Below are 24,632 nucleotides of genomic sequence, written 5' to 3' on the forward strand. Positions count from 1 at the left end.
CAAAATTTGGGTCAAATTTGATTTGTTTTGAATCAATTCGCTCACCTGTATTAGCTATTATTTCAATAAGAAAGACAGACTATATATTGGGAATCAGTATCAGAACGGTAGGAATTTGACACCCAGCACCCTTACTGTGGCTGAAGCGGCACATCCCGTTTCTTGTCTGCCAGGCATAGCGCCATACCTTTTGTAGAGGCTGTGCCTAGTATTGTGGCTCAGTCCTGTTCCCTTGAATTTGACTAAACTGCACTGAGCTGCAGTACAAGGCACAGCCACATCTATATACACGTTGTACCAAGAAAACCGTGACAGGGACGCCAAGGCCCTTTCAATAAACCGATCTATGTTTGGAAAGTAGCAAGAATTATAAGATGGTTGCAAGATGTAATACATGGATCCAGGATCATACTACAAAAGGTTTCTTTGTAGTCTGTAACCATGGAGACATAAAGACTTGCTTAGTAAGTTTCTACACAAAAAATACACAAATTGTTACATTTTTATTTTACAGTAATAAGAGCAAAGCAAAACTGGATGAAAACATGGACATATACTTTAAGAAAACTTGACAATATTTCTATAGTTCATGTTAAATTCTTGCCTTCTTGGGCAGTTCCTCTACTTTTTGGCCTCATTCATTTTCGTATATAAGACTCAGTTCATGTTACGGTACATTCTATTCATTATGTAGTCATATATTGTTGGATACTTGACGCTGATCCAGTATTCTTCATTTCACTGCTGTGTGCATTAATTAGTCAGATATAACTCATGTGTCAGTACTCTTCCTTTTCTGTATTCTACAGCAGAATGGAAAGGCGAAAGCTTTAGTTTCCTATTCCATTGTAATTAAAGCAGCATCTCTGGAGCTGGACAAGAGTTCAGTTCTATCCATCAGACTAAATTAAGATGAACTATCATCTTGCACTATAGACAGCATATTGAACAAGAAGTAGGCGATCTGACAGATGTGCTATAAATGAGACAACCCTACGCATTTTTATCTTTCCATTTTCTAAGTCAAATAAAATGAAAATCAAATATGGAAAAGCAACTTAAGCTTCGCATCAAAATGCTAATAACTTTTATACAACCATTTTTTTCTTTAACCTTGTAACTTTTAGTTTTGCATTTTAGTTGGAAATATACTAAAAATCAAGATAAATAATAGTTCTGGGCGAAAATTTTTAACATTTTGAAGAACATACATAGCAATATTAAAAAAAGTGGCCATCTGCTAAACAAACTATTTGCCACCTGCTCATTGGCTCTAGGAATGATTTACTGTTTTCTAAGTAATTTTCTGTTCTGTTGTAGAACAGCTGGGATGTGCCTGAGTCTTATATCCATCAGCCATACAACAGCCAAGCTGTACTTCATGTTACAAAAACAATTCTGTTCAATGGCCTTTCATGTTCTGTCAGTTTATCTCATTAGCGAGGTTTGTTGATAGCAAACAAGTTGAGATTGCAGTTTTTTTGTTGTTGTGAAGTTTTATGATGGATTTGATGACAGAAAAAAATAATAAATAGTTGCAAAACAATTTTGCATTTCTCAAAGTATTTTTGTGATGTTCTTGAATTTGCTGTTTTTGAAGGAGTTGTCTTCCGATGCCACCCTCTGCCCATATATACTGCTAAGACACATGGACATCATAGAGTGGGGACCTCTTTCTATATGGCAGAAGCTCTGTATGACAATGCTATGCATTGGAAAAGTTGCCATGCAGAGTTGAATTTCCTATGCAGTTCGATGGGAAATGCCTCACCAGAAGCAGCTCTCCCTACTGGTAACTCCTGGTATTTGTGGTTTTTGGAGATGTAGGAGACAATGGCTTCCTTTTAGGTCCCATACACGCGACCGGATGTATTTTGTGGTCTGCAAACAGTGGATATGGCGTGTACACGCCATTTTTTTTTCACATCTATAATGATGTCCTATCCTTGTCCACAAAACGGACAAGAATAGGACATGCTCTATCTTTTTTGTGGGCCGGTGAAATGGACATATGGATGCAGAAAGCACATGGTATTTTTTGCGGCCACATTGAAATAAATGGGTCCATAGACAATCTGCAAAAAAATGTGCATCAGATATGGAACAAAAATACTGTCACGTGCATGTAGAAAGTGGAACTAACACTTTGACCTGAGTAGGAAGCCTCATTCAAGTTGTAATGGCCATGTCAGGTAAAAAGAGCTCAACTCCCACTGAAGTAAATGGGAGCTGAGGATAGGTGATTTATATCAGGAGCCTGGAAACCCCCTTTAAGTACCTTTTGCATCAAGTATTGTTGGAAATGTGAGAACCTTCAAGTATTGTTGCAAATGTAAGATCTTTCCTAGTGAAGTGATCTTATTGTGACTGAGGGGGAGGGGATAGCAGGAGAATAGGCGTGGTGGTGGTGGTGAGGATGGTGGTAGTAGTAGTACTCAAGGTGACTGCTTTCAACCTGGTACCATGAAAATGGAAGAGAACCAGGATCTCCTGTTGCTGGTGGATATAAGTGTGGTGGTGTCAGGTAGCACCTGAAAGGGGCCTAATTATTATCTTTGCAATGCTGCTCCTTGTCCCTTATTTGTGCATGGGATGGGCTGCTTGCTTGCTGATTGTAGAGGGTCCTAATATTCAGAGTCCCACTAAGCACACATTTATGGTCTTTTTTAATGATATTAATTCCCAGAAATAAAAACCTGCAGTGGTGCCATGCTTCTTTGCTCTTTATCATCTATGAGTTTAGTAGCAATTATGTCTTGAGCTGAAGATCTGAGTTTTCAGAGATTGATTGCTAGGGACATACTACCTGACAACCCTATAGAAAAATATCCATTGGTAGGCAGTGTATCCCTAGCAACAAGACTGTCATAAAAGGCTCAACTATTCAACTGAAAATTGGACTGGCGCTGTGCTAACTGCAGAGAAGTGGGAAGTATCTTGTCATAAGTCATTCACTGTATAAGGACTGCGGTATTATTCATTATTATACAGATTCAGACAAAGAAATTAATTAAGTCTGTAGTCATACTGAAGGGGGGGGGACTTCATTAAGACTGGCGTTTCTGACATCAGTCTTAATAAGAAAACTGTCTGACGTACGATGTGCCAAAATTATGAAGAGCATGCCTCTTCATAATTTTTGAGCATCCTCGGGAGGTCCGTGCATCAGAAAATGAAATCTACGGCAGCAAGGATCTGGTGATGAATTCAGATGTAGTGCGTGCTAGTTTCCTCGTGCACAGGCAGCCAGTGCAGGAGGGGACAGTGGGAGGACGGGTATTAGAAGTACTCAAGGTGGCGGTCCTCGCTCTAGTGTTCCCTGATCCATGCATTGAAGCGAGAAGCACATCCTTTTTTCCCATCGGAGCACACCCGGGTTTGGGGGTCTCCTGCCTGGTGGTAGGTGGGTTCCCCTTGGTGTCATTTGGTTTTGGGCTACAAGGCAGAGGTCTCTTGAAAGGCACAGCAAGGCAATGCAATACTGTGGCAATGCAGCTGATGATACAGCACCAGCCAGTTTTGGGAGAAAATAAGTCAATTGTACTTTACTAAGGCAGCTCTGCAGATGGTATGCGTAGGCACTTGCAAAAGTAGACAGTCTTTTTAAGTTCTATAGACAGTTTTCCCAAGGCTGCATACTGTATATAGGGAGGAATAGAAAATTAGGTATCTCTCTGTAAGTCCCTTTTTGGTTAGTCTGAGAAATCTTCCAAACTCTGCCAATACCCTCTGCAGCATTCAGTCCTTTATCTGAAGACCAGTTTATCTCTTTAATATGGCAGTATTAGAGGGGCAGGACCAGCCTATAGTGGGCATCACAGTTGCTCCGTGGATAGCACTGTTGCCTTGCAGCGTTGGGGTCCTAGGTTTGAATCTGACCAAGGACAGCATTTTATGGAGTCTATATGTTCTCCCTGTGTTTGTGTGGGTTTCCTCCGGGTTCTCCGGTTTCCTCCCACACTCCAAAGACATTCTGACAGGGAACTGAGATTGTTAGCCCCAATGGGGACATAGTGATGCTAAAGCACTGCAGAATACAGTAGTGATATATATTAGTGCATAAAATAAATAAATACCCATCAACTGTCTCCAGGGCCAAAAAAATGTATTGTCTTCCCAATATACATCCTTTGGAACACAAAGTGTAAAAAATATAACTTATCCCCTATAGCAGTAAACTCTTGGGTCACTGCACACATACTGTGAAATGTGTTGGCCTGTAGATCTACCCTCCCACCCATGCCTAGTCCACTTTATAGAGGTAAGGGTATTGGAAAAGGGGATAAAGTCACAAATGTTGGTGTAAAATCACAGTTGTTGGAGAAAACTGGCATAGAACAATAAAAAGTCCTCATCTGGTTGTAATCCTTCCAGTGGACATATAAGTTGCACAGCTTTACTGACGTACTGTGCAGTATATATAAGGCTCAGATGCATGTTACTGTATAGGGTCACCGATAGGGTCTCAATGCAGATGTGAATCTATACAGCTCAGCACAGTATAAGTTGTTTATTCGGTAGCTTATTATTAAGCTATACTATTCTATCCACTATTGGGCATACTTTATGTCATTGGATATGTTTGGAGTATGGGGCTTTTCTGGTCCATATACTGTACCAATTATTTTTTTGTGCAAAGTCTATTTTACAAGCAAAAAGTAGATAACCTATGACAATCACCTATTGTGATTGGTGGATCTTGTCTTATCTATTATCACGATCGGCGTGACTATCACATACGTGACACAGAGGGAGGGAAAGAGGAAGGCCCTGCCCAAGTGAGAGGGAAGGTGGTGACCCCTGACTCACCTTGCGGCTGGCACCTGGCTGCCCTGACGTCCCTAGACGGGTTCCTCACCCGTACGCCGATCACGTGCCTAAAACCCTGGCTTTCCCTAAGATGAGCCCTAGATAGTGAACAAGTGAACAGGGCGGTGGGAACACTAGTCCGCACCACTAACTCTAAAGGAAAACACCAAGGGGAGGACAGACAATACAGACTAAACATATAATCCCAGGTGGGCGACAACAGGAGACAACAAAAAGCCCAACAGGGATCCGGAGGGAAGCACTCTGGAACAACAACCAGGATTCACAGCTCCAGTGGGTCAGTATAGATGTCCAGGCAGGAAGCTCTATAACTGGCAACTAGAGAAGTGTGAGAGGAGAATATAAGGAGGTTGGGAGTGGCAGACAAGAAACAGCTGAGGAGGAGAAGCTACGGATCCCTGAGTGAGACAAAAAGGATTGCAAGGCAAACACAGAAAACAATCACTAAGAAACAACGTGATCTTTAGACATAGAGCGCGCAGCCACCCGCTGCGACTTCCTGACCCCGGGTATAACGGAGTCAGACGTGGCTCTTGACACCCTTGTGACATCTATACACAGAAGTGATATCATTACAGGCAGGATTAGAATGGCAGATAAGCAGGTAACTGCAGTAAAGTGATCTGTCCACAGACAAAGAAATGGCACCTATTATTTGACTTAGGGGCCAGTGTAAAAACTGCAGGATTTTATGGTTTTTGTTTAAATATAGATATTGACATGGAAAATGTCATCAAAATTCTTTAAAAATATGTTTAACATAAAAACATGATTTAAACAACAGGTCATTTTCTGATGACACATTCCCTGCCCCACAAATAATAATTTACAGTTTTCAAACCAGCACATGGATCTGATTTCTTTTGTAAGTGCATGTAATTAAACATTACTCAATTAAATCTATCTGTATAGCGCCACCTTCTGTTTGCTCTTTTTCTTATTTGTCTGTCCTTATTTGTCTGCTCACTGGGATGGCAGCCTATTCTAAGTTCCATCCTTCAACTGCTACCAGCCTGAAATAAATCTAGCTGAACATTGGGGAAATCTCTGGATCCATGTGAGCTACAGGGCGTCTTCTAACTGCATTAGAAAGAGATTGTCATGTTCTATATTATGTATGTTTTTAATTTTTTACATTAATCATGGAATAACATCTTTAAGTTCAGAGCTGCTATCTTCAATAGATAAATGGTTGATCCTAAATGTTAATTTGAGCTCAGTTCAAAAGTGTTGTCATATTATCAGTCTTTAATTGCATTAGCATGTGTTTCATAATTACTTTGCACTTATCATTTGACTCCAGTTTTTACATTTTCCCTTGAGAAATCGCTAAAAAAAAAACATTCAGTCTTTGGAAAGACATTTCAGCCTATTTAGCATTTTTATAAATGTAGTTCTAGGAAATATTTGCAGAAAGTGTTGCCTCTCTGTGTAATAAGTAAAGTCCAATTGTTGAAGAAATGATGTAACACCAAGCTAGAAAAATAGTGAGTAGAAAAGCGAAACACAGGAGATCTTTTAGGTTGCCTTCACACTCTGCAATTTTGCTGCCGCATTTTCTGCAGTTGAAAATCAGTTCCATTCACCTAAATGGGGCTTGCAGAAATACATGTGCTTGTCTCCCCCCAAAAAATAAAACTTATTTTCAGGCACGGAAAATTCTGCAACAAAAGCCACAGCGTGTGAAGATGAAACAGACGATATTTCGGCTAGATCGATAACTTTCTCCAATAAATTCCATCTTTTATGAACACGCAGATGTAAACACTTTTTGTAGCGGTGCTTGGTCAAGTGACAGCTACGGTCCACAGGATTGCATATCTCATTGTGTTGCTTTGTACCAGAGGTAAAATCAATTAACTAGGCTAACAAAAGTCTTTATGGATCTCAAGCCTTAGGGCTCATGCACACGACTATGGTTGGCCCAGGAAACGCGGTCTATGTGTCGGCCTGTAATTTATGTTACAGTTCACATCTGATTTCGGGGCTATTCGAGTGTACTCACATTATCATTAGTGATGAGCAGCGGGGCAATATTAGAATTTGTGATATTTTGCAAATATTTGGGCGAATATTCGTCATAAATTTGAGAATTCGCCATTATTTTCTTGATTGCAAAAATCTGCAATGTAATATGCGCGTATTGTGTGCGTCACTACAGACATGGGTCACTTTTGCTACATTTTTCAAGCTGCTAGAAGTTTACTGAGACCGAAGAAAATGGTTGGCACGGCAGAACGTTACAATAGCTTTATATGCAGATAGAGCGCTCCAATATATTCACAATTGCGCAAATAAGCAATTAATGATGCGCATATTTTGGCGCAATACGTGCAACTTCACATTTTAGCAGGTCTAACTATATTTTACTGATTGGTGCACTAAGTATTGTGAACTTGTGACATCACAGCTCTATGTCTGTAGCATGTATGTATGGACAGCAGAACCAGCTACACTATATCAGGATATAACCTACACTGACTATCTCCCCACTAACTATCTGTATTATATAAATAAGCTAACTAGCTAATTATCGAATGTAATGACACAGCAAAGCACAGAGCACAGCAATGACACTGCTCTCTCTCAGAACTGCAAAAAACTGCAGAAAATGGCTGCTGGGGAGGTTCTTATATAGTAAGGGGTAGGCAACTTTCCTATTGGTTGCTAGGGATGTTGCTAAGCTCAGACAAAGACATTGCAGCCTTCTCATTGGCCCAAAAGCAAAAAGCAGGGAGGGATCATGGGTTCAGATGAAAAAAAAAAATCTACAATATTTACAAATACGAATATACGGTATAGCAGTATATTCTAAATCTTCACAAATTCTCGAAGTGACGATATTCGCGATTAAAATTCACCATACGAATATTCGCTCCCAACACTAATTATCATGAACCCAATAGCCCCGCAATCAGACACAAACTGACTGTAAATTACTATAATTCAGTCAGTTCAAGTCATGGGAGCCGCAGTCTACCTAGGAGACACGTCTGACACATGGATCATGTTGTGCATGAGTCCTTACATGTGCATTTCCAACAGGTATAAACAAGGAATAGCACAGCACAAAGTTCTAAGAAAAGATGCTCCAGAATTTGTAACTCATAAGAAATGCAAGTATTTACAAAGAAAAAGACATGTCTGGAGAGGTGACAACACCTTTTTTGCGATTGTAGACATCCTCTTTCTTCTCCATCCATCCCAGACCACTAAAATGGCTTCTCCTAACCATTGCAGATATTGATCTTGAGATCTTGGCTCCTTGCTTCTGCAGCCATCCCTAAATTATTCCAGACATAAGAAAACACCCCTAAATTCAAACTCAAAGAACAGACCACTAAATCAGTTCAGACCCCATACTAAACACTAAATTCAGACTAGATCAAACAAGAAAAAATATTAAGCCAGCAGACTTCTCCTTTTGTTTCTACTTCTCATTAGTGTTGAGCAAAGGAAAGCATTTGAAGTGGAATTCGGTCTGAAGTGGGAAAACAGAGCCGAATTTCCTCGTGCTTTATGTTAACAAATCAGTTTTTCCTAAAATGGAGACCGCAAATATTACAAAGTGAAAGTAAGAAGCCCAAAAACGCGAGATCATCTATAATGGCGTGCAGCCAGCCAATTCATAGGTAGCCACCCCCTTTGATGTCACAGCCCTATAAAAGCCTCATCTTGTGTGGTCTCCGCCATTGTCCTTTTAGCTGAGCATAGGGAGAGACATGGCAAGTGTTCATGTGGTAAGGACTGTGTTGCTGCAATAATCTAGCCGCCATGTTTGATCCATCCACCATGTTCGGCATCTGGTTTTAACCCTAGTAATTTTAAAAGCAAAATACCATTAGGTTCATAGTAGTGATTGTTTCCGGACCTTATGAACGGATCCACATGGGATTATGGTCATCCCTGTTGTGAATCCATCAATTTTATTGCTTTGAGGAAGGAAGGTTTTCCCACCTAAATACTGCGTACCATCTCTGGAACCATCACACAGGAGGACAGGGACTGCTGCACACATGCTCCAGCTCCCCCGATCCCCGCTGGAGAAAGCCAGAGCACACCCGGATCATGGACAATAGTGCTAGGTGTATTATCTTCAAAAGAGCAGACACCAGCGTGGCCAAGGTGCCCGCTGCCTGATTGAAGATCCCATGCAAAATCTTGTGCACGTGGCATATGATGTCACCACGCCGGCATTAGTTCACGCTGGGTCTTTAATCAAGATGGCGGCAGCGGGCTCTTCGCAATCAAATGGATGAAGTAAGTATGATATTTTTTTTATTTATTTTTTATCATAGACCTTAATATTAAGGTCAGATGCCGCGATCAGCGATGTATGCGGCATCTGAGGGGTGCAATGACGGGGAGCGGCGCAATTGCTTACAAAGAAATGTGCATCATGACAAAGTAATTAGTCACAAAGCAAATTTTTTAGTAGAATTCGGCAAAGCATCTGAATTGAATTTTGAAGAACTTCACTCAACACTACTTCACATTCCTAGACTTTGCGTTAGAACCAATCAGGGCTTCATCAGGAGAAGAAGAGGAACAAGGAGTATAAGTATTATCAGCCAGTGGATTAATTCAATAGATAACAGCATTAGATGATGGGCAGTTTGAGTCACCGCATGTTCTGCTACCATTTATGCACTTGGCGCTCACCTGTCTTCCCCGGCTCTCCATGTAAATAACAGATTTCCAGTTCTGAGACATTTGAACGGGTGTTGGAGGAAGAGGTACAAGAGGTAATGCAAGGCTCATCAATACATCATACTCAAAACTATAAAACTACAATATTACAATATATTATTTCTTCTAAGGTATCATTCAAAAGACATATTTGTGTGTAAAGTATAATTACTTATCAGACCTGTCATTATAATATGCTGCTGTTAAGTACAGAAGCATATTTTAGTGACATATCCACTTCTAATGGGTTGTGCTATTAACGCAGCCTTCATGATATCGCCGGGGGAAGCTGCGAGTGCCTAGATGTTTCATCTGCAAGGCAAATGTTATATAGATACCATTGAAATGTAATTGAATGGTGTGCATAATGAGAGAAGTTCAAGTCAAAATGTTCAAATTACCTATCACATAGTGTTCTGTAGCTACCATAGCGGCAGACCATGCACCTGCCATGGTGCCCAGGGCAAGAGAAGGCCCAGTTGGGATCATCTCCTCTTCTACTAGAGGTGAAAACTTGGTCAGGACTCTACCCTCTAAAGGAACAACTTTTAGCAAATGCGGCAGTGGAAAAAACGGCCCAAGGGTCACTGAAAGGGGTTTAGTAGGAAACCCTTCTGTTCTGTGTGGGGGGCCTTGTTTGATCCTTGCTATGGGGACCTTACTTCTTTATGTACGCCACTGTCCTCCTCTACACAATGTAATAAAGATTTTGAGTTTCCTTTTATTTCATGATTTTGGACTGTTGCAGCTATTGACTTTTGTCTTTATGACACCTATAGATTTATCTTTACCTTTCCTTTTTGCTCAGCATATCCCAATATGTGTGGAGTGAGATGACCCTGAGAAATTATGAGGAATTTTATCGGGTTATTTATTATCCAGAAATACATCTATATTAGGCGTATTTTAGGCGCAGATTGCAGATGCGGATCCACTGCCAGATAAATGCTGGTCTTAATAAATGACCCCCTTAGTCCTTAAAGCAGTTGGCCCATTTTACACATCGGTGGCATATCGCTAGGATGACTAGGATGACTCCACCCCTCATGATCTTCCCATGATTCTACAGAGGGGGTAGCTGGCGCATTGTCTTGCTTCAACAAAGCCTTGTCACTTTATCATAAGAACAAAAGTTTTAGCGAGTTCACATCCTCGCTTTGATTGTTCATAACTTTCATCAAGTTAAAGTATGTGAGGTCTGGAGTTTCTTTTTTTTAAGTTACTAAAATTATTTTCTGTAGCAAGGTTTGGCTGATATCCCAACTCATGTTTGAAGACCTTTTAAAGCTTCAGGACCTGCTATTTTTTTTTTGTTATCGTTTTTTACTCTGTTTTCCCAGAGCCATAACTTTTTTTTTTTTTTCCATAATGAGGTCCTTTTTTGTGGGACAAGTTGTACTTTCTAATGGCACCATTAAGGTTGTATGCAATGTAGTGGGAAGCAGGTAAAAATACCAAATGAGGTGGCGTTTAATTTTTAATACTGAAAAAAAGATACAAACCTTGGAAAAAATTATTTTTTTTCTTTGCATTGCCATACCTTTTTTATTTTTAAGGAGCTGTTTGAGGCCAAATTTTTGTGGGATAATCTTTATTTTTTTATTGCTACTGTTTTGAAGTATGTACCACAGAGCCATTTTTACATTTTTTTTTTCCATTTCACCGTTTGCTGTATGGAATAAATATTTTTTATAATTTAATAACATGGGCGTTTTCACATGTGGTAATGCCCATGATGTTTATTTTTTTAAATTGTTTATGTATTTTTATTTTTGGGAAAGAGATTTTTATATATATGTTTTATATTTTTAAAAATTATGCATGCCAGCCATGCATAATTTTTAAAAATATAAAACATATATATAAAAATCTCTTTTCCAAAAATAAAAATACATAAACAATTTACTCCTGGTTTTTGAGCTCTTAGATCACATTTGACCACAGCATCTGAATGTTTAAACATGTGCAATTGACGCTGTTTAAAACAGCAGGCACCTGGCGGCTATGGTGCCCGCTGTGTTCGAGAGTGGGCGTCATCTTTAAATACCCTAACCCTGGGTTCACACCTGAGCGTTTTACAGCGCGTTCAAACGCGCTGTAAAACGCTTAAGACATGAAAACCAATGCTTCCCTATGGGAAGGGTTCACACCTGGGCGTTTTACAGCGCGTACGAACGCGCTGTAAAACGCCCGACGCTCAAACAAGTACTTGAGCTTCTTTGGGGCGTTTTGACGCGCGTTTGTGGCCATAGGACACTGCAGTCAATGACACAAACGCGCGTCAAACGCGCGTTTACTATTACAAAAAACGCGCATAAAAACGCGCGACAAAAACGCGCTTGAAACGCGCGTTTGAGGAACGCTCAGGTGTGAACCCAGGGTAAAAGAATATACTTAATCACCAGTCCGCAAAAATGCTGCAGGTCCGTGGAGTGTTGTGGGGTAGATTACACTTTCAAGGAATGTACATAAAAAGTCCGGACCGCGCGTGTCATAAATATAAGATATAAAACAGGTTTTTTTTCTTCTTCCTCCCTTCAAAAAGTTACCAAGGTCTGCAGATCTCCTACTAATGGATATCCTGCAACTTAGAAAGAAAAACAATAGGGTAGATCCGTATGGTTGTTCTGCCCTGTGATACACAGGTTGTACTTACACGGCACTCCTCCAATATCGAGCGTATCACAGGTTTCCTCTGCAATTTAGTTGGTTCTCCGCAGGGAAGGTGCATGTTCAAACACTGTTACACAGGGTTCAACCACGGACTTGATTACAGCATACACCTGGTGAGTCTACTGGGGTTCCCAACTTCTTTAGCCCCTGACGAAGCTCAAGGAGCGAAACCTGGGTCGGGCAAGGAGAAAAGGCGCTGGGATTTTTATGCGATTTTAAGTGGGAGATCTGCAGACCTTGGTAACTTTTTGAAGGGAGGAAGAAGAAAAAAAACTGTTTTATACCTTATATTTATGACACGCGCGGTCCGGACTTTTTATGTACAATCTTTAAATACCCGACTGCTGACGTAAATTTTCATTGAGTGGTCGGAAAGGGGTTAAATGGTTTACAACAAATGTTTTCTTCCCTCTGGAGGAGAGCTAATTTGCATATATTTTCCCAGGGAGCACTGTCTGTAAGATTTCCTATGACAGCTAGTGATTCCAGAAGAGGAATCAATAACCCCTAAGAGCCATAGAATGTGACAAGTATACAGTATATAATTATATAATTTTCTTCCCAACGTTTAACCTTTATTCCGAAGTCTGGTCTTTAAAAATAGCTCCCTCTCCTCAGTGCAGTGGGAGGCATATCCGCTGCGACTTAACCCTCCGACACTCTAGGTGTAATGTCTGTGATCAGCTATAACTCAAATCAGAGACATTTAACCCCCTAGTTGCATAGCAATAGGGGGAACCATTCTTTAGTTCTAGTAGCTTTGGTCCCTCTGAAGAACAAATTGTCCAAACCTGCTGTTTTCTTGCAGGACTAGCCAACTATCTTATTGTAAGAGAGTGTGCAACTCGACCCCTACAAATTATGACATGGGAAAGAAGGATTAGGCATATTGAATTTAATATTGCCAATGTTTTTGTTCTCATAGGATGTGAGCCTCTACAAAGGTGTCTGGCAGCAGCTTACTCCTTTCCAATTAAGAACACATGCATGCTCAGCAAAGTGTAGAGTGCATGTGTATAGTGGGGAATTAAAAGAATAGAAGGTTTATGGCCTCCATAGAAAACAAGCAACGTTTTGAAAGGTAATCAAGTTGCTCTGAATATAGTGTCATTACTCATTTTTAGTTTTAGATAAACTAGATAATTGATACAATATTATACTATCACATTTTAATTGTATTTTTCTAACTTCTAAATGTTTTTTGAATTACTGCCTACCCAGTGAGACCTGTCAAGCGAAGCATGCTTGACTTCTCCACAAACTCAGTTCTGGCTCTGTGGGTCCATGGCTGTCTTCAGTGCGCTTTGGTCCTCTCATGTAAACTTATGACACAGATGGGGGTCATGTGCACTACTGCAGCCAAGAGCTAATGACTGGCTTCAGCTGTGATGTGTCCCCCAAGAGGGACATGAACCCGGTCCATGCCAGAAGTTAACATGCAGGAACCAAAGTGCAGTGAAGGCAGTGAAGGCCTCACATCGCTGAAAATGAGTGTCGGGTTTGAAAATAAGTATGCTTCCCTTAACAGGTCCCATTGAAGGGGGGTATTTGCAACACAATTAGAAGTTGTACAACTTCTTTAAGGTACATTGTCTCTTTAAATGACTTTTATATTTAAAACGTATGAAAGTTTTTCTTGCATCAATAAACTATTACACCAAAATTCTATTTTTAATAAATAACGCAGAACGCAGGCTCCATCCTAATTAGTATGTACAGGAAAGGGTTAGTTTCATTAATAAACATAGAATCATGATGTTCTACAGCAGTTGGAAAATGCTGGCTACAAAACATTTATCTTCTGCAGCTTTTCTGCAAATACATTCATTTCTGTGATGCTTTAGACAACATCTCTTGCAACATTGCAGAACAAATATTTTAAGTAGAAATTCATACACTTTCCCTCATCCAATTAAAGCGGGCATCATACATTAGAGCACTAAATAACCGATGCACTTTCCTCTTTAATATAAGAATGGTCAGAGAACGTATTTGAAAGTAAAATCAGATTTTTTTCTTCTTCAAGGAATACATGTCAAACAGCTCCTTCTGATTTAATCTTGTTCAAGCTCATGGTTGACTAGTTTGCTCTGCCTGCACCTTTTCTGATAATCTCTGCACAAGTAGCTGGTATGTGTTGGTAAAGTGTCTTGCATTTCAAAATTCTTACTGTTAAAACCCACACTATACACTCTGTCTGCTCTGATTTGTATGAGCACCCTGAAAACCCTTTGGACTTGATTTGGCAGGGACGGGGCCCCTGGGGTATAAACCTGTGATTTGTAACTGCACCCTGAAAATCCTTTGGGCTTTCTTTTGCAAGGCCCTTGCAGTATAAACCTGGAACCTAGTGCCTGCTTCCAGTACCCTAAATCTATCCTGCATCCTGCTCCCCAATATGGAGGACATACTGTATTCAATTGGGTTATGCATATGTCCTTTGGTGAGAATGAAACCTGACCTCATTCTGCAGCAAGACTAAATCTCTGCTCCTAGCGTGATTCAGCGTAAAGGCTGTTCCTAATCAGTGATGGCCAGTTCGCAGTGTTCAACCGCGAACACATGCGGGATGCCATCTTGACTCACAAGTCCGGCGATGCACGGGTAAGTCCTTACCTGTGTCAGGAGCCGGTCTGAAACAAATGTCACCGGGAGCAGGCAGTTCCGAGAACAGCCCGATGAAGGCCCACGGCCGCTGTTTTCGGAACTGCCTGCTCTGGTGACCGCATTTGATTTCAGACCGGCTCCCGACACAGGCACAGGTAAGGTCTTACCTGTGCATCGCCGGACTTATGAGTCAAGATGGCAGCCCTCATGTGTTCGCGGGCAAACACTGCGAACTGGCCATCACTGTTGCTAATGTGTTAATCAGCTTCTGTTATGTATTCCTTGCTGTCTGCATCATGGGCTGCTAGAGTGTCCATGTTCACCCTCTGCAGGTCTATCTGTTCTTGATGCTAGCCTGCCATGTGGGTTACTGTCTTTTCCTGATGCCAGTCTACCTGGTTTTCCGCTATTGCTGCACATTCAGAGCTCTGCATTGTATCATCAAAGTAAGGATGAGTGAACCAGTTCGGACTGAACCAAATTCGGTCCGAACTTTGCTATTTTTCAGACAGCAGACAAACCTGGATCTTTCTGGGTTGTTTTTTTATGTTTTATTCATGTTTTCTTTTTCTTCTTTATTCTCACGATGGTGTCAAGTATATCTTGAGAATAATTATCTCTGTGATCATGAACTTCCTATTTTTCTATTTACTTAAATGTTTATTGATCTATTTATTCATTATTATTTATCAATTATGTATTGGTTGATTCATATACAGTAAGTATCCAGCCTCTGTTTTACTCAAGAGTATATCCAATGTTCATTTTTTTACTATTTATTTATTCACTGATTGTTTCACATGTAAATCTTACAAATCAGTTTTAATATAATCATATAATATAAGATATATATATATATATATATATATATATATATATACAGTACAGACCAAAAGTTTGGACACACCTTCTCATTCAAAGAGTTTTCTTTATTTTCATGACTATGAAAATTGTAGATTCACACTGAAGGCATCAAAACTATGAATTAACACATGTGGAATTATATACATAACAAAAAAGTGTGAAACAACTGAAAATATGTCATATTCTAGGTTCTTCAAAGTAGCCACCTTTTGCTTTGATTACTGCTTTGCACACTCTTGGCATTCTCTTGATGAGCCTAAAGAGGTAGTCACCTGAAATGGTTTTCACTTCACAGGTGTGCCCTGTCAGGTTTAATAAGCGGGATTTCTTGCCTTATAAATGGGGTTGGGACCATCAGTTGCGTTGTGGAGAAGTCAGGTGGATACACAGCTGATAGTCCTACTGAATAGACTGTTAGAATTTGTATTATGGCAAGAAAAAAGCAGCTAAGTAAAGAAAAACAAGTGGCCATCATTACTTTAAGAAATAAAGGTCAGTCAGTCCGAAAAATTGGGAAAACTTTGAAAGTGTCCCCAAGTGCAGTCACAAAAACCATCAAGCGCTACAAAGAAACTGGCTCACATGCGGACCGCCCCAGGAAAGGAAGACCAAGAGTCACCTCTGCTGCGGAGGATAAGTTCATCCGAGTCACCAGCCTCAGAAATCGCAGGTTAACAGCAGCTCAGATTAGAGACCAGGTCAATGCCACACAGAGTTCTAGCAGAAGACACATCTCTAGAACAACTGTTAAGAGGAGACTGTGTGAATCAGGCCTTCATGGTAGAATATCTGCTAGGAAACCACTGCTAAGGACAGGCAACAAGCAGAAGAGGCTTGTTTGGGCTAAAGAACACAAGGAATTGACATTAGACCAGTGGAAATCTGTGCTTTGGTCTGATGAGTCCAGATTTGAGATCTTTAGTTCCAACAACCATGTTTTTGTGCGACGCAGAAAAGGTGAACGGATGAACTCTACATGCCTGGTTCCCACCGTGAAGCATGGAGGAGGAGATGTGATGGTGTGGGGGTGCTTTGCTAGTGACACTGTTGGGGATTTATTCAAAATTGAAGGCATACTGAACCAGCATGGCTACCACAGCATCTTGCAGCGGCATGCTATTCCATCCGGTTTAGTTGGACTATCATTTATTTTTCAACAGGACAATGACCCCAAACACACCTCCAGGCTGTGTAAGGGCTATTTGACCATGAAGGAGAGTGATGGGGTGCTGCGCCAGATGACCTGGCCTCCACAGTCACCGGACCTGAACCCAATCGAGATGGTTTGGAGTGAGCTGGACCGCAGACTGAACGCAAAAGGGCCAACAAGTGCTAAGCATCTCTGGGAACTCCTTGAAGACTGTTGGAAGACCATTTCAGGTGACTACCTCTTCAAGCTCATCAAGAGAATGCCAAGAGTGTGCAAAGCAGTAATCAAAGCAATAGGTGGCTACTTTGAAGAACCTAGAATATGACATATTTTCAGTTGTTTCACACCTTTTTGTTATGTATATAATTCCACATGTGTTAATTCATAGTTTTGATGCCTTCAGTGTGAATCTACAATTTTCATAATCATGAAAATAAAGAAAACTCTTTGAATGAGAAGGTGTGTCCAAAATTTTGGTCTGTACTGTATACAGTATATATTCGTTCTATACCCATACTACTATGTATTTTTAGTTGCCCTGAGGGCTGCCCCCCATTGACTGCATAAATAGGCTCAAGATCTTATGTGCAACCTCATTTATGTTTCTTTTCAAATATTGCTTTTAGACTTGATAAACGGGTCCTGCTTACCCCGGAACGCATTGTCATTAAACAGTATTATAATCATCCAGCATGCAGTATTTTATACCAACAAGCTATCAATCCAGAAGTGAGACAGATACAGTCCATCTGCTCCTTCCCTTGCATCATAATCCTGAGAGGAAGTGTGGGGAATGCTTGCCCTGATTGGCTCCCAGGGTGACAGACAGCTTGGAGGAGACAATCAGCGCTGCAGTAGGCAGGGAGGTGCCCTAGCAGAAAGAGAAGAACATCACTCTGTGCTGGGCTGTGAAGGAGGGTGGTTGGGTGTGAAAGTGTCTGCCAGGAAAATGATCTTAAGTAGTCAGGTAGACTCAGAAATCAATGAGGGACAGTCAGAAATCAATCAAGCTTATTACCAGCTAGAGTGAAGGGAAATGCTAGGATTCCTAAAGAAGAATTGTGTGTGTTGTGTAGAATACAGACAAGCTGAGCAGCTGATAGCCTGGGAGAGAGACGATAGGAGCTGTGGCTGACTGTGCCTACTATCAGAAGTGCAAATGCTTTCATTTTACCTCCCATTTTTACAGAAATCCTTATCTTTTTTTCTTGTGGGGAATTTAATTTAAAGGGGTTCTCCGGAGTTTTACCCCCGCCAATCTGATATTGTTGACCTAAGGATAGGCTATCAATAGTAAAAGCCAAGAGAACCCCTTTTATTTTTTATTTTAAGCAGTGTGTATATATATATATATATAATTACTGCAACAATACCTATCGTGTGGAAGCAATCTACGTGTGTGTATCAAGGTGAAATTGAGCAGCAGTCCTCGGTTGTCCATTTACGAATATTTAGTTTCCACACAATCGCAATAAAAAAATTTAAAAAATTTGGTGGTGGCGTTCCATTTAATTAAGCAGCATATAAGCATATATACATATGTGATCACTACAGCAATACCCATGGTGTGGCAGAACACTATCTGTGTGCACTAAGGTGAAATTGAGTGTCAAGCCTCAGTCATCCTTTTATATATATACAGTTTCCACATGGTCGCAATTTTCATTTTTTACAGCGGGCTTCCATTTAATTAAGCAGTATATATAAATATATATATATTTATATATATATACATTGTAGAGGACGCCAAGGTTGGGTCCTCAGTGACAGATATACAGTATATCGCTAGGGATGAGCGAACTCGAACTGTATAGTTCGGGTTCGTACCGAATTTTGGGGTGTCCGTGACACGGACCCGAACCCGGACATTTTCGTAAAAGTCCGGGTTCGGGTTCGGTGTTCGTCGCTTTCTTCGCGCTTTTGTGACGCTTTCTTGGCGCTTTTTGAAAGGCTGCAAAGCAGCCAATCAACAAGCGTCATACTACTTGCCCCAAGAGGCCATCACAGCCATGCCTACTATTGGCATGGCTGTGATTGGCCAGAGCACCATGTGACCCAGCCTCTATTTAAGCTGGAGTCACATAGCGCCGCCCGTCACTCTGCTCTGATTAGCGTAGGGAGAGGTTGCGGCTGCGACAGTAGGGCGAGATTAGGCAGATTAACTCCTCCAAAGGACTTGATTAACTGATCGATCTGCAGCTGTGGATCATTGAGCTGCTGATCCTCAATTGCTCACTGTTTTTAGGCTGCACAGACCGTTTGTCAGTCTCATTTTTCTGGGGTGATCGGCGGCCATTTTGTGTCATGTGGTGCGCCAGCACAAGCTGCGACCAAGTGCATTTAACCCTCAATGGTGTGGTTGTTTTTTGGCTAAAGCCTACATCAGGGTGAAGCTGTCACACCAAGTGCATTTAACCAGCAATAGTCTGTTCATTTTTTGGCCATATACAAAATCAGGGGCAAGCTGCGCCTGTCACCAAGTGCATTTAACCCTCAATGGTGTGGTTGTTTTTTGGCTAAAGCCTACATCAGGGTGAAGCTGTCACACCAAGTGCATTTAACCAGCAATAGTCTGTTCATTTTTTGGCCATATACAAAATCAGGGGCAAGCTGCGCCTGTCACCAAGTGCATTTAACCCTCAATGGTGTGGTTGTTTTTTGGCTAAAGCCTACATCAGGGTGAAGCTGTCACACCAAGTGCATTTAACCAGCAATAGTCTGTTCATTTTTTGGCCATATACAAAATCAGGGGCAAGCTGCGCCTGTCACCAAGTGCATTTAACCCTCAATGGTGTGGTTGTTTTTTGGCTAAAGCCTACATCAGGGTGAAGCTGTCACACCAAGTGCATTTAACCAGCAATAGTCTGTTCATTTTTTGGCCATATCCCAGTCTAATTCTGTCACTAAATCCATACCGGTCACCCAGCGCCTAAATACTAGGCCTCAAATTTATATCCAGCTAAATCTGTCCCTAGTGCTGTAGCTGGGCGAGTTATTTAGTGTCCGTTCAAGCACATTTCTTGTTCTGGGTTGAAATACAATTCCCAATTTAGCAATTTCATAATTTAGTGGTTCCTGCTATATCAGAGCTCTTTGAAATCTATCCCAAAAAGGGTATATAATATTGAAGGTGCACATAGGGTCATTCAGAGTAACTTCACACACACCCGCTACTGTGTATTTCCAAGTCTAATTCTGTCACTAAATCCATACCGGTGACCCAGCGCCTAAATACTAGGCCTCAAATTTAATTCCCTCTAAATCTCTCGTTACCCACCGCTGTACTGTTGTTGCTGGGCAAGATATTTAGTGTCCGTCAAAGCACATTTTTTGTTCTGGGTTGAAGTACAATTCCCAATTTAGCAATTTCATAATTTAGTGGTTTCTGCTATATCAGAGCTATTTGAAATCTATCCCAAAAAGGGTATATAATATTGAAGGTGCACATAGGGTCATTCAGAATAACTTCACACACACCCGCTACTGTGTATTTCCAAGTCTAATTCTGTCACTAAACCCATACCTGTCACCCAGCGCCTAAATACTAGGCCTCAAATTTAAATCCCTCTAAATCTCTCGTTACCGTTGTCCTGTTGTAGCTGGGAAAGTTATTTAGTGCCCGTCAAAGCACATTTTTTGTTCTGGGTTGAAGTACAATTCCCAATTTAGCAATTTCATAATTTAGTGGTTCCTGCTATATCAGAGCTATTTGAAATCTATCCCAAAAAGGGTATATAATATTGAAGGTGCACATAGGGTCATTCAGAATAACTTCACACACACCCGCTACTGTGTATTTCCAAGTCTAATTCTGTCACTAAATCCATACCGGTGACCCAGCGCCTAAATACTAGGCCTCAAATTTAATTCCCTCTAAATCTCTCGTTACCCACCGCTGTACTGTTGTTGCTGGGCAAGATATTTAGTGTCCGTCAAAGCACATTTTTTGTTCTGGGTTGAAGTACAATTCCCAATTTAGCAATTTCATAATTTAGTGGTTTCTGCTATATCAGAGCTATTTGAAATCTATCCCTAAAAGGGTATATAATATTGAAGGTGCACATAGGGTCATTCAGAATAACTTCACACACACCCGCTACTGTGTATTTCCAAGTCTAATTCTGTCACTAAACCCATACCTGTCACCCAGCGCCTAAATACTAGGCCTCAAATTTATATCCAGCTAAATCTGTCCCTAGTGCTGTAGCTGGGCGAGTTATTTAGTGTCCGTTCAAGCACATTTCTTGTTCTGGGTTGAAATACAATTCCCAATTTAGCAATTTCATAATTTAGTGGTTCCTGCTATATCAGAGCTCTTTGAAATCTATCCCAAAAAGGGTATATAATATTGAAGGTGCACATAGGGTCATTCAGAGTAACTTCACACACACCCGCTACTGTGTATTTCCAAGTCTAATTCTGTCACTAAATCCATACCGGTGACCCAGCGCCTAAATACTAGGCCTCAAATTTAATTCCCTCTAAATCTCTCGTTACCCACCGCTGTACTGTTGTTGCTGGGCAAGATATTTAGTGTCCGTCAAAGCACATTTTTTGTTCTGGGTTGAAGTACAATTCCCAATTTAGCAATTTCATAATTTAGTGGTTTCTGCTATATCAGAGCTATTTGAAATCTATCCCAAAAAGGGTATATAATATTGAAGGTGCACATAGGGTCATTCAGAATAACTTCACACACACCCGCTACTGTGTATTTCCAAGTCTAATTCTGTCACTAAACCCATACCTGTCACCCAGCGCCTAAATACTAGGCCTCAAATTTAAATCCCTCTAAATCTCTCGTTACCGTTGTCCTGTTGTAGCTGGGAAAGTTATTTAGTGCCCGTCAAAGCACATTTTTTGTTCTGGGTTGAAGTACAATTCCCAATTTAGCAATTTCATAATTTAGTGGTTCCTGCTATATCAGAGCTATTTGAAATCTATCCCAAAAAGGGTATATAATATTGAAGGTGCACATAGGGTCATTCAGAATAACTTCACACACACCCGCTACTGTGTATTTCCAAGTCTAATTCTGTCACTAAATCCATACCGGTGACCCAGCGCCTAAATACTAGGCCTCAAATTTAATTCCCTCTAAATCTCTCGTTACCCACCGGTGTACTGTTGTTGCTGGGCAAGATATTTAGTGTCCGTCAAAGCACATTTTTTGTTCTGGGTTGAAGTACAATTCCCAATTTAGCAATTTCATAATTTAGTGGTTTCTGCTATATCAGAGCTATTTGAAATCTATCCCTAAAAGGGTATATAATATTGAAGGTGCACATAGGGTCATTCAGAATAACTTCACACACACCCGCTACTGTGTATTTCCAAGTCTAATTCTGTCACTAAACCCATACCTGTCACCCAGCGCCTAAATACTAGGCCTCAAATTTAAATCCCTCTAAATCTCTCGTTACCGTTGTCCTGTTGTAGCTGGGAAAGTTATTTAGTGCCCGTCAAAGCACATTTTTTGTTCTGGGTTGAAGTACAATTCCCAATTTAGCAATTTCATAATTTAGTGGTTCCTGCTATATCAGAGCTATTTGAAATCTATCCCAAAAAGGGTATATAATATTGAAGGTGCACATAGGGTCATTCAGAATAACTTCACACACACGCTTCTGTGCATTTCCAAGTCTAATTCTGTCACTAAATCCATACCGGTGACCCAGCGCCTAAATACTAGGCCTCAAATTTAATTCCCTCTAAATCTCTCGTTACCCACCGCTGTACTGTTGTTGCTGGGCAAGATATTTAGTGTCCGTCAAAGCACATTTTTTGTTCTGGGTTGAAGTACAATTCCCAATTTAGCAATTTCATAATTTAGTGGTTTCTGCTATATCAGAGCTATTTGAAATCTATCCCTAAAAGGGTATATAATATTGAAGGTGCACATAGGGTCATTCAGAATAACTTCACACACACCCGCTACTGTGTATTTCCAAGTCTAATTCTGTCACTAAATCCATACCGGTGACCCAGCGCCTAAATACTAGGCCTCAAATTTAATTCCCTCTAAATCTCTCGTTACCCACCGGTGTACTGTTGTTGCTGGGCAAGATATTTAGTGTCCGTCAAAGCACATTTTTTGTTCTGGGTTGAAGTACAATTCCCAATTTAGCAATTTCATAATTTAGTGGTTTCTGCTATATCAGAGCTATTTGAAATCTATCCCTAAAAGGGTATATAATATTGAAGGTGCACATAGGGTCATTCAGAATAACTTCACACACACCCGCTACTGTGTATTTCCAAGTCTAATTCTGTCACTAAACCCATACCTGTCACCCAGCGCCTAAATACTAGGCCTCAAATTTAAATCCCTCTAAATCTCTCGTTACCGTTGTCCTGTTGTAGCTGGGAAAGTTATTTAGTGCCCGTCAAAGCACATTTTTTGTTCTGGGTTGAAGTACAATTCCCAATTTAGCAATTTCATAATTTAGTGGTTCCTGCTATATCAGAGCTATTTGAAATCTATCCCAAAAAGGGTATATAATATTGAAGGTGCACATTGGGTCATTCAGAATAACTTCACACACACGCTTCTGTGCATTTCCAAGTCTAATTCTGTCACTAAATCCATACCGGTGACCCAGCGCCTAAATACTAGGCCTCAAATTTAATTCCCTCTAAATCTCTCGTTACCCACCGCTGTACTGTTGTTGCTGGGCAAGATATTTAGTGTCCGTCAAAGCACATTTTTTGTTCTGGGTTGAAGTACAATTCCCAATTTAGCAATTTCATAATTTAGTGGTTTCTGCTATATCAGAGCTATTTGAAATCTATCCCTAAAAGGGTATATAATATTGAAGGTGCACATAGGGTCATTCAGAATAACTTCACACACACCCGCTACTGTGTATTTCCAAGTCTAATTCTGTCACTAAATCCATACCGGTGACCCAGCGCCTAAATACTAGGCCTCAAATTTAATTCCCTCTAAATCTCTCGTTACCCACCGCTGTACTGTTGTTGCTGGGCAAGATATTTAGTGTCCGTCAAAGCACATTTTTTGTTCTGGGTTGAAGTACAATTCCCAATTTAGCAATTTCATAATTTAGTGGTTTCTGCTATATCAGAGCTATTTGAAATCTATCCCTAAAAGGGTATATAATATTCAAGGTGCACATTGGGTCATTCAGAATAACTTCACACACACACGCTTCTGTGCATTTCCAAGTCTAATTCTGTCACTAAATCCATACCGGTCACCCAGCGCCTAAATACTAGGCCTCAAATTTATATCCCGCTGAATTTGAATACAATACATTGGGCCAAATAATATATTTGTTGTTGTGGTGAACCATAACAATGAGAAAAACATCTAGTAAGGGACGCGGACGTGGACATGGTCGTGGTGGTGTTAGTGGACCCTCTGGTGCTGGGAGAGGACGTGGCCGTTCTGCCACATCCACACGTCCTAGTGTACCAACTACCTCAGGTCCCAGTAGCCGCCAGAATTTACAGCGATATATGGTGGGGCCCAATGCCGTTCTAAGGATGGTAAGGCCTGAGCAGGTACAGGCATTAGTCAATTGGGTGGCCGACAGTGGATCCAGCACGTTCACATTATCTCCCACCCAGTCTTCTGCAGAAAGCGCACAGATGGCGCCTGAAAACCAACCCCATCAGTCTGTCACATCACCCCCATGCATACCAGGGAAACTGTCTCAGCCTCAAGTTATGCAGCAGTCTCTTATGCTGTTTGAAGACTCCGCTGGCAGGGTTTCCCAAGGGCATCCACCTAGCCCTTCCCCAGCGGTGAAAGACATAGAATGCACTGACGCACAACCACTTATGTTTCCTGATGATG

The 24,632-nt window shown here is 40.8% G+C and overlaps 1 protein-coding gene across 1 annotated transcript in view; it reads left to right on the forward strand.

The window, feature by feature from the left end:
- TCERG1L (transcription elongation regulator 1 like) overlaps positions 1-24,632 on the forward strand; it is a 324,890-nt gene that overhangs the window by 133,145 nt on the left and 167,113 nt on the right. The window contains exon 5 of the mRNA XM_044299170.1: positions 16,319-16,333. Within this exon, the coding sequence (XP_044155105.1) occupies positions 16,319-16,333 (15 nt within the window). The remainder of the gene's footprint in view (positions 1-16,318; positions 16,334-24,632) is intronic.

The sequence above is a fragment of the Bufo gargarizans genome, chromosome 6 (genome assembly GCF_014858855.1).
Source record: "Bufo gargarizans isolate SCDJY-AF-19 chromosome 6, ASM1485885v1, whole genome shotgun sequence".
Lineage (NCBI taxonomy): Eukaryota > Metazoa > Chordata > Amphibia > Anura > Bufonidae > Bufo > Bufo gargarizans.